The sequence below is a fragment of the Phaenicophaeus curvirostris genome, chromosome 1 (genome assembly GCF_032191515.1).
Source record: "Phaenicophaeus curvirostris isolate KB17595 chromosome 1, BPBGC_Pcur_1.0, whole genome shotgun sequence".
NCBI classification, from domain to species: Eukaryota; Metazoa; Chordata; class Aves; order Cuculiformes; family Cuculidae; genus Phaenicophaeus; species Phaenicophaeus curvirostris.
The window spans coordinates 118,821,783-118,833,143 of record NC_091392.1 but is presented as its reverse complement, the minus strand read 5'-3'; the positions used below and the strand labels follow the sequence as shown (position 1 = coordinate 118,833,143).

At 43.5% G+C, this 11,361-nt stretch overlaps 1 protein-coding gene across 2 annotated transcripts in view; it reads right to left on the bottom strand.

Moving 5' to 3' along the window:
* Positions 1 to 1,940: 1,940 nt before the first annotated feature.
* Positions 1,941 to 11,361, bottom strand: part of NDP (norrin cystine knot growth factor NDP) — a 34,921-nt gene continuing 25,500 nt past the window's right edge. For both annotated transcript variants that reach the window (XM_069872797.1, XM_069872786.1), the window contains 2 exons: positions 9,829 to 10,183; positions 1,941 to 2,926 (listed from right to left, as the gene is read on the bottom strand). In XM_069872797.1, coding sequence (XP_069728898.1) covers positions 2,699 to 2,926; positions 9,829 to 10,002 — 402 coding nt within the window. In that variant the 5' untranslated portion in view covers positions 10,003 to 10,183 and the 3' untranslated portion in view covers positions 1,941 to 2,698. The remainder of the gene's footprint in view (positions 2,927 to 9,828; positions 10,184 to 11,361) is intronic.

Below are 11,361 nucleotides of genomic sequence, written 5' to 3'. Positions count from 1 at the left end.
GTGCTGCAGTCACTATACCCACACTTAGAGGTCATGCATGTTTTGCAGTGTAGCTGTTTGGTTATCAAAGTATTGCTGATGTTTCAGATGGGGACTGGAATTTTCTATATATAACTAACAATAGGGGGTGGCACGTTTTTGGATAATGGGGTTTTTAGATGCTAGTGGTTGAAAGAGATTAGAAAGGGGACATGCGTATGATCTTTCATATAAAGCACCTTGGTGATAATACCCGGTTCACACTCCCATCGTTCACCCTTTGATGTTCAGCGCATGCATCAAATGTGGAAAGAATGACTGACAGCACTGAAACAATGAGTGGTGTCTAATGAGCTCACTGGGGCCCATCACTCCCAGTTTTGACATTTTAATCTGAGCCTGTCAGCTTCTAACAGTTTGATTCACCCTTTTATTTGCCCACAGCTGTATGTTGTTGCAAACTGGTCACCTCCAGAAGACAGGGGCAGTCCTTCCTGTGTACCACAAACCTCTGTAACTGGTGTCTGTGAGTGTGCTGGTCCCCTGCTGTTTTCCACTTCTGACTGACTCCAGCTCTAAGATTAGGCTTGCAAGGTCAGTATCTGTCACCTGGCTGCCTTCAGATCCCATTCGTATTTGCCATGAGGAGGCAGTGGCAAAGGAATCTGGCTTTGAGCAGCCACGGTAACTCCTCTGTAGACCACAGGATGACTGTCCTTCTTAGGGGACTTTGAGGATCCCCTGCAACGTTAGTGTGCATCCTTGAGCTGCTGCATATGGCATTTGATGCAGACAGACTGGATGACACTGCACAGAAGGACTGAACACTGGGTTTGGATAGGAATTCCCCTCTATACCACAGGGCCCCACCAGACACTGTTCTGCAGGGAAGCAGCTCCAGTCTGTCTCAGACAATAATTGTACACACGCAGAGGCTACTGTGGGGTAGAAACTGCCCTGACTCTGAATCCTTACACAGCAAAGGTGTTCCTGACACTTTCACGACTTCAATCAAAAAATATCTTACACAGGTTTATATGAACACCATAGACATATTGCTGACTGACTGGATATACTGTCACTTAAGAAGATAAGAACAGTAATACATTATGTTATTTCCTTACAGTCACAAGAGACTATCACTGAACCTTCCTAAAAAATCATGTTGGTTGAGGAGGGACAGAATTTGTCTACAAATATTATGTGGAAACTTGAGATCCTTATGCTGGAATTTCACACTACCTACCACTGCAGTTCATTCGGCTCCTCAGGGCATTTCTTTTTGCAATGATCCTACAGGGGAAAGCAGCTCATGGCCTTACTTGCTTCTTACAGAGAGGTGCTGGATATGCCTGCTCTGCAGGACCTCAGAGCACTGTTCTGAGGCCCTGGCTGTGGGATAGCTTCACCTTCAGATGAGGTCTGGGCTAGTTCATGCTAACCCTGCCACAGCCTCCTAAATCCTTGCGTGTGCACAAAGAATGTGTAGATAAATGACTCAGTCAGGAGCTGTGCATTCCCCAAGCAGATGCCAAAGCTGGACGGAGAGTCAACTAGGACCACAGATCTGTCCCCAAGTAGCAGGTCATTAGATAAATTGAAACACAGTCTTTGTGGTCCAGTAGACAATGCTGGGACTCAGACTCTGCCTTAAACTTCTTATTGATAGGAATGGTTGGACTCGATGATCCGGTGGGTCTCTTCCAACCTGGTTATTCTATGATTCTATGATTCTATGAGTGTGATTTCCTTGTGTTTGGGATTGCCTGTCTTTAAAAGGCAATATGTTACTCACTCGGTGGTCTAAGAGTTATAGATGAAAGTAAGTCTTAGGTAAGTCTTAAGTCATTGTTTTGGTGCCTCTAGCTCTGTACACCAACAGGTCTACCCAAGTTAAGAAAAGACTCCATTTAGTAAAGTAATTTTAATCTTTGATTAGTTTTTAGCATTTCAATGATGGCTTTTGTGACAGATGTGATATGTCATGTTTCCAAGCTTTTAGAGGGGAACTATGAGTCTTGTGACCGTTCACTTCCCAAGAGTCACTCAGCCACTGAACTGTGATACCAGACACTGCAAATAATCACTTTAGCTGGCTAGGGCTGGGTAGTCCCCAGCGCTACATTTCATATCCAGTTCACTTTTCAATATTTATTTGTAATTTCTGTTAAAGCACAATTAAAGCTATCCAGCACTTGGCTGCTAGATCAGTAACAGATAACCCTTGCCAACAACAAAGTTTGTTTTGAAGGCCAATATAACTAGGAAACTAAGAATGAATTTATTGTTAAAGAGGTTGTATGTGGGAACTGATGCCCAACCTCTGTCTGAATGCCAACTTCCAGTGCGCAGTGCTGTCATCCAGCTGACCTTCCACTCTTTCCCCCTGCTGCCGTTGGCCTAAAGTAGAAGCACCTCTCTGTAGTCAGAGCTGAGCCTGAAAAAGAAGAAACTCACAAAAATATCCTTAAAAAAAAAAAAAAAAAGAAAGGCTTCTTTAAACAAGTCCTCATATTTTCGCCTTTGTCACAGCCCACACTTCGGTACTGGCACCATCCAGGGCCCCAGGATATTTAGCTCTCAGATCCAATCCAACCTGGCTAGTCCTGTCCTCGCTGCAATCGTACGCTGGGAGCGTCGGCCTCACCTTGAGTTACTTCTTGGGAGCCTTCCCCAAGAGCAGCATCCCGATTCCCCCACTGCTGTGGCAGGTACGTCCCTAGGAGTTGCACTCCTCGCAGTGGCAGGAGAGGATGTAGCGGTAGGTGGCAGTGAGCCGCATGCCCCCAGAGCAGCGCAGCCGCATGGCCTTCAGCTTGGAGGTCTGGGGCCGGCAGCAGTGGCAGGTGGAGCGGAAAGGTTGCTTCAGGACAGTGCTGAAAGAAACCATAGGCTCCGAGCGTGACGTCTGGCTGCAGCGCCCTTCGCAGCGAGCCAGCAGCACCATCTGCGAAGGAAGAGAGATGGGTTAGGAAACATGGCACCGTGGCTGCCAGATCACAGCTAACACCGACAGATGGGTACCTCCTTCCAGTCTGGCTGGTCTTTCTTCACTTACTGCATGTCCCCACCTCGACAAAGGCACCCAGCCCCATACAGTGCATTGCCCCCAAGCCTTTTCAGAGAGAGTGGAGGAGGGAACATAAGCAAGAGGAAACGGGAGTCTCTGCATGGAGTTCCAGGCACCGACACCAAAAGAACCAGGGGCCTGGTTTTCTGAAAGCGGACCTCAGGGCTCCAAATGATTCCAGACAGCCCTGCTTTCCAGGCACAGTGACTACAGTGTGAATTGCTGACCCCAGATTTGTGGCAGCCAAGCCCTTAAATCGTCAGCCAAACTCTGGGTATTTTCCAGAGTTTTCAGTGTATATACTAGAGATCAGCAGAACTGGTCTTCAGGGCTAATGAATGTCTCAAATGCTTAAATAAATAAGCATATAAAGTAGAAATATAAAGAAGATGCTCAGTTTATTGATTCTGAAAAACTAGTTTCTAGCTCCCTTCTTTACGAAAATCACCTTGAATATGTATTTGCAATTATATATATTATTACATCAGTTGTGTCTGTATAAAATGCACCGCAGAGCATAAGGCAGTGAAAATGTAAGCATGATGAACTCCTTGTCAAACAAGAAGGTTTCACTAATGAGATTTTCCAAAAGCAGTCCAGGCCCCATAGATCTTCTCCTCCTGACGTAAGCAACCAGGCTGTCACCAGAACAAGGTAGCAGGGAGATGGATAGTCTCTCCTAAATTCTATAGAAAACATGGAAAGGATCTTCTATAGCTCAGGAAATCTTGTGGTTAGAAACAGTTGCCATCACCCTTGAGAAGGGATTAGGTGTTGAAGAAGTTTAAACAAACTCTTATACCTTCACAGGGAATGGAATATTATTTAAATCCAAATCGGTTAATTCTCATTAACCTACACAAATTTCAGAATCAACTTATTATATCATCCCAACAGGTCAAAATGTGATACAGGTGAGAAAGCACTAAGTAAAACAGATGTAAATCTGTTCTATGACAAATTAAGAAAACTACATTTTAACCAAGTTGCACATTTCTCGTGGTTTACTCAGACAACTACCTAAAAGGATGTTGTAGTCTTGGTCTCTTCTCCCAAGTAAGAAGCGATATGATGAGAGGAAATGGTCTCAAGTTGTGCAAGGCGAGGTCTAGATTGGATATTAGGGAAAATTTCTTTACTGAAAGAGTGGTGAGGCATTGGAACAGGCTGCCCAGGGAAGTGGTGGAATCACCATCCCTGGAGGTGTTCAAAAAACATGTAGATGTTAAGCTTTGGGACATGGATTAGTAAACTTGTTGGTATTGTGTTGATGGTTGGACTTGATGATCTTAGAGGTCTTTTCCAACTTTAACAATTCTATGATTCTATAAATACCAGCACTGCCTGTGCCCGTGGAAAAGGCACTGATCACCCATAAAGAACATACTTTGTACAGTGCTTAAAATGAATCCTCCAAGAATACTTGCAGTCTAAACAGTTTGCTTGGAAATGTATTAATATATTAACAAGTACACTTTAGTCAACACAGATGGATATCAAGGAAGGTGTCTTCATGAGCTGAAGATCCGAGGTTGGTGCTATCTTGTTCCCTAGTTTAATGAGTTCTTGTGCCTCTCTAACAGATTTACTTTCCTTCATTATTTGTAGCATAAATTTATGGTCCTGTTCCTAAGCAAATATACTCCAGATGTTAGTAACAATATGGTGGGAAGAAAATTCCAGTGTACTGTTGAGCCAAACCCCAGCTTTAGATGTATCAGCTATGTGAAGCTCCTTAAAACCACTGTCTTTAATGCACAGGAAGAACAGGAAAAAGGGACAATCAACACAGCACTATCACCCCCTTACTGACAGATCAAGATCTACTTTTGTCCGCTGGTGAACAAAACTCATTTCCCATAGTGACAGGCAGGCAGCTGGTCAAGAGCTACTCAGCTATCTAATCCTGCCTGGATTACAAAGGAAAGACAGCAGAGTCAGCATTCTAAAAAGTTCATTTCCTTTCCACTCCTTGACAGGTCTTGTTAGGTTTCCCATTTTGTCTAATTCACAAGGCTGTGAGTGTGCTCTATCACAGGCTGTTCCGAAGCATTTGGTGAAGAGGAGCAGCTGGCAACTGGAGGTGCAAAAACAATAGAGCCAAACACTCCCCAGGAGTGGCAATGAGGGACATGTGATGCCCACAGATTGCTTTTTATGGGGTTCACAGGACCTCCAGAGTTCCTTCCAACTAATGTTTCTATAATTCTGTGATTTCAGCCTAAATGTGACTGCACACATTGCTGTATGATGAAGGTGACATCTAATGATATTTGCTTCTGGAGCTGGAACTATTACTCTGGTAACTGTAGCTCAGGTACTGTTACCCTAAGGAGTTTTTACGGCATGCATGCAGGTACTTTCAGCGATACCATGGGAAAAAAAAAACAAAAAAACAACCCCAAGGACTACAGAGGAGCTGCAACAGTGTAATTATAGGGCAGAATTATCTGATGTGCCAGTATCTGTGTCTGAATAGATTTCTTACAAACAGCAAGCATTCTAAAGTAAAATCAATCAGTATTTCTTCAAAGCGCAACAGCATTTATAGTTGCTTAGCAAGTCTTGTGTTTAAAATGATGTTTTATTCTGTGGAGAAAATAATTTTAATCTCAAATTTTGCTGGGTATTTAGTCTTTCATAAGAGTATGGTCAGTATTCCTATCATGTAAAATTCCACAGAGCGCAGGATTTATGCCCTGGTTTTGCTTTACAGTGTAAACTTTTACAAATGGCATTGTGCTATGGGCATGAAGTCAAGCTTGAAGGGATAAAACATTTTAAGATTTCAGATTTTATTGCTTTCTAAACTTCTGGACTAACCTGAACTCATCAGCAAAATTCAACCACCTTCTCCTCATAAATACAGAACAGCATCAGTGGATTTTGGCAGGTGTGCAAATGAGCTGGAAATAGCATGTACTTTAAAAGCTTTGCTTTGCCATTTAATCAATCACACCAGCTGCTTATTGCATCGTATACTATAGCGCAATAGAGATTATCGCCTAAATAATTAGTAATGCTATGATGGCATAGCACAGTAATACAGTGGGTGTATATATAGTAAAAATGTGTGGGTGCTTTATAACCTGATACTCATATCCTCTCATTTTCCCTTGTCCCTCACACATGTGAGCCTGTGTGTGTCACCTTGTGATGCTGGATCCGGAAGCACAGCGTGCTGCAACATGGGAACTGTGGAGGGGGAGTCTCACCTGTACAAACAGCTAGGGGAGAATAGGTTTTCTCAAAGTCAGCACTCTCATAGGTATCTGGAAGGCCACAAATGAGAGCAACCTGAATGTGAGGCAATATTTAACTGATCATTTGAGTCCTATCCTGGAAATTTAGTAGTTGTGAATTGGCTTGTTATTAAGAGTGCTCGTATTTCTCTTTTCCATTCTCTTCAGCAACAAGCTGAGGCCCAAAAGCAAATGGGCTGAGATGCATGAGAGTGGACTTTCACACAGTATCCTTAGCCTGGCTGCAAGCAGGCATTAGAGAAAATCTTCTGAGCTGCCTCATGAGCAAATGTCTTCAAATATTTCTTAAATCTTTCCTCATCTGGTCCATGTCTCTCGGGGCTGGATTATTTAATGCAGGACTGTCAGTGGTAGCAATCTTCTGGCACATATGGAGGAAGCTCTTGTGACAGATGATATTGTTGTTTAGGGGGTTCTTGTTGCAGCAGCAAGGTGATCCAGCATATGGAAGAAGATTGGGTCTCCATGACAGAGATGACTCAGAATCCAATATGTTCAGGGAAGACAGTACCTCATGAGCTGCCACAAACATATCCTTGAAGTCAAAGGAAAACACTATTTTTCAGGAACAAATAACCTTCTTCCATCCCTCCTTTGTGTCATTACTACACTAGACTACATGTGGGAAGCCTTTGGAAACATGTTTTCAACATCTGCCTGAGGTCACAATCAAGAGGAATTTCAATGATTAAATTCCATTGGGTAGATGTTTCCAAATGTAACAAAACTACTTCCCACGTGGGTACAATTGGCAGACTCAACAAAGAAGCACAGTGGACATAATCCTTTTTTAACCAAGACGGACAGCAAATGTAATAAGTCTTGCAATTTCTGAAGCCATTTTTAACTTCTGTAATTTTATGCTGTACTAAAAGGGAAAGCATAGGGAGTGAAAAAGGATGGCTCAGAGAAACCAATACATCATGTCAAAAAAAGGCAGACTCTCTGCTTGACATCACTTGTCAGTCCAAGCTTCACAATGGAAACTTGGTGGAAACAAGAGGTACCACAATTCCCACAGCATCTTCTTGTAGAACCTTCCTAATTTTGACTTGTTTAGGTTTTATCACTATATATATAGGAACAGTCATTCATTTAATTTCATTAGCAAGTCTAATATTGGTCTGTGTTTATATGCTAGATCCAGAACAGAAGCCCTATGTCTAGCAGGATGATTCAGATCCCCGAAATCTTTAAAAAAAGAACTTGATTTAACAAGGAGAGAAAAGTTCTATAGGAAATGTCAAGATTATTTTGCTTTGTATGGAAAACGTTTTCATTTTCCACTTCATGAGAAAGTCCATACAACTTGCAGTATTGTTTAAAAAGCTGTTCTTGAAATGGTTGTGGAATCTGGTAAGCCAAGAAATGTGATAATATTTTCAAACATGATTTCCATCATAGGCTTGATTTTAAGAAGTCATTGACATTTATGCAGTCAGAGTTACAAATGTTTATGTCAACAGCTTTTTTCTCAAAGCTCAGTTTTGAAACAATATGGTTTTCATTACAATGCCTTCCTTGTTCTCATTTCCATCAGCCTCACTCCTGAAGGACTGACTGTTTTTTGCTGTCATTAGGGATGTTAAGAAATTGAGTTGGCTTTGTGTTTCCTTCCTTCTATCTTTCTTTCCTTTCTTCTTTCCTTGGGCTGTGTAGGAAGCAACGACCTGAGCAGGGAATTGAAGCATGACTAGAAGCGAGGCATGGACTGACTGCAGGGCAGGCAGGAGTGTGTAGAGCCTGGGACTGCAGGGGTAGCAGCCTCACAGCTGCTGCTGTATGGGCTGGCCTGAGGACAGGAGGGCCTGGCTGTGGTGGTGGCCACCAGAGAGCTGGCAGTGATGCAGGACCAAGCAGAGGCAAAGCTGTGCTGTGGGAACCAGTTGCAGCTGGGGAATGGAGGTGGATGGGGGATGACCCACAGGAGAGGAGAGACCAGTACATGGGAGTCCTTTGTCCCTGGGCCAGAGAAGGCCCATCCTTCATCCTCCAGGACTAAATTGCCTCAGGGGCTGGGCTGGGACCTGTGATGTTTATCTTCTTTTGTCTGAGGCAGCGTGCCCAGGTCAGTTATACTCCACATTTCTCACCGCCCTAGAGAAGTCACCACTCCTTAGTCATTTGCTCTTCTGTATGTAGAAAGGCAAAGAGGGATCTTGCCTAAACCTGGAGACCAAAAGGCCTCCAGGGGCCACCTACCTTCTTGACTATGCTATGTACTGCAGCTACAGGGACCTGACAGTGAGGACCAGCTAGGTGAGGCATCTCCCTCCTGGACCAAGCCATCAAGGTAGCTACAGCTTCTCAGGTGTAATGGGCAATCTGAAGTGCCATGGGAGGAAAGGGCTGCTAACACTCCTCTGCCAGGGCATAAAAACCACCCACTCCACTCACACTTTTCACCTTTGCATCACACTGGAGTCAACTGCAATTAAATCAATATTGCACAAACAGATGCCTCTCTGCAGTGCAGTATGTTAATGGTGGATATTTCCCAGATGGTAAGAAGGTCTAGCCTACACTAAGGGCAAAACAAAAGGTCTCCTCTGAATCACAACTAATATGTGATTTTACTATTTGAACTCAAGACCAGTAAGGCAAAAGCCTCTGATCTTCCACCCACCTCCCATTACTCTCGTACCCAGCGCAGGGCTGGTAAAAGCGTTGGCACCGGCTATTGTTCCCTTTTGTTAATCCAGGGATATGGGTGCATGAGGAAAAGCCACATTCTGTAGGACAGAGGGATGGTCCAAGCAGAGACTGTACATCTGAATATGCATTGGGTTAACTCAGCCAGAACACATCAGGACAAGACAAAAAGAACCAGCTAGGATTTTCCTATTGTTTCTCCCCATTCTTTTTCTCCATGCAACGAAATAAATGACTGTAGGCTACATGTGCAAGCTGCTAAACCATTTTGACACAACATTTTTCAGGCTTGAAATTTCAAATGAAAGGCTAGTTAAGTCTTGTGTTGCCTTCTGCTCCTAAGCCCTACAGTAAGCATCCAATTGCCATTCTGCATGAAAACAAAGGCCTTGAAACTAAATGGGGAAATATTTAGGATTTTCTTTCACATTCTTTTTTCATTAGCATTTTACAGCTCGATTCTTTATCTTCGTACTTGACTTTGAAAGTTATAAGTTAATGTAATTTGGATTAAAGACTCACTTGAGGGTAGGGGGTGCCTAGGATAATCTAAGCTTCCAAACTAGCCTGTCTCCTTGGTGCTGGTGGCTGAGACCCCAAAGTGGTACTTTGAATCTTATAATTTACTGCATCTTAGCTTTACCATCATGGTGTGTTTTCCCTTTCGAAAAAGCAAGAAGAAACCCAAGTGCCTTTCTCTCCAGCCCTGGTTCTGATGTACACACACAGATCTCTCCATCTGTATGTCTCCACAGCTGTATTTTGCTAGCAAAGAATTTGTGCAGAGAAAAATCACCCAAAATGGCTCAACTAACAACTCTGCCAACACAGAACCTTGCTGAAAAGGGGTGAGGGAATACTTACCTTCGAGCTACACTTGTACAGGGGGTGGCTGATGGAGTCGACATAGTGATGCCTCATACAGCGGCTGGGATCGGAGTCAATCATGAAGGAAGTGTCTGTTTTACTGTCTGTGTCTCCCATCATTGCCAGGAGCGAGAGCATGGAAATCGAAGCTGCAAGTACATGATTTCCCATTGTCAAGGAACTTCTCTCCGGTAACACCAGAGGGAGGTAGAGTATTAAAAAAATTCCAAATACTGGCAGCCAGTTTCTTTCCAGGATGGTGAAAAGCCTGGTTTAAGTCTCTTAGCTGTCATTCTTCTTCTCAAGTTGGAGTATGCTGAGATTGTAATCCGTCAAAGAATCTCCTGTGCAGCTGGAATAAAAACAACATAAATCACAATCCTGACCAAAAAGAACTCTGGAGAAAACCAGATATAAATAATACTATGGCATACAGGATTCTTGCTGGCCAAAATATACTCTCAGAGTGAGCATCATTCCCACACTAGACAGAGTATGTGATATTAGGAAGGTGAATTCAAGGCTCTGTTATGTTAACATTGCTTTTTCATTTTACTGAGGAGAAACTTTTTACTTTTAACACAGCAAAGGGTGCAATACCAATCTTTTTCACTTGATGACATGTCTAATGGATTCCACTCAAAACCGACAATAAGTAACACATCAGAGATTCCTGCAAATTGAAAGGACAGTGCATCCACTCAGAGCATCAGATGGGGCAAAGCTAGGGTGACTCATGCATTACAGATGGGAATTTCTGGCCTAAGTGGCACATGGAAAGGCCAGAGGGAGGTTGACCCCTGGCTCTAGCGTCTGTGTGTTGGTCTCCTGCAGCTTCTGTACTGTGGGGACAAGGGGCACCCATAGGACAGAGGGATGCTGAGGGTCTGAGCCCAGCCATGTGCAGAGCAGTCCCCCAGGAAGACTGGTGAGCACCGACCCGCACTTCATGGAGGACTACCTAGGTCTCTGGCTGCCCCGCCCTCCTGATTACCAAACTCACATGCACACAGGTGGACATGTTTTACTTGCTTACTCATCAGGCTGCACTTGCTCAGTGTCAGTCTCTTCCCTGTTAATTAATGTGCAGCATCTCAAAAATATATACATTATATTCCATAATATCTGAGTACATCCCAGCTACCAACTGGGAAAAAAAATGCTTACAGCTGGAGGCACATGGATTTCTAATGCATGTTGGAGAAGAGGAGATGTCCCAGGAAACAGGCACAGGACAGTCCCTGAATTTCTGCCTGGAGCTCTGTGCCAGAAGGGAAAGGAGGGTATCTCCCTTGGATGCTTCATCACAGCCCCTCGATCCTTCTCACAAAGACCCTGGTTCTAAAGGGGTGATTTCATTTTACTTTTACTACAGGCAGCTGTAGCTTGAAAGAGCTCTGAATTATCTGTCTAAATATAACCCAATGAAGCAAAGGATAGCCTTCAGTAAAGTTAAAAGTTTGAGGACTTTCTGAAGAAACTTATGATAAAATAGCTCCACGGTCATGCAGAAATACTTCCCCAGAGCCT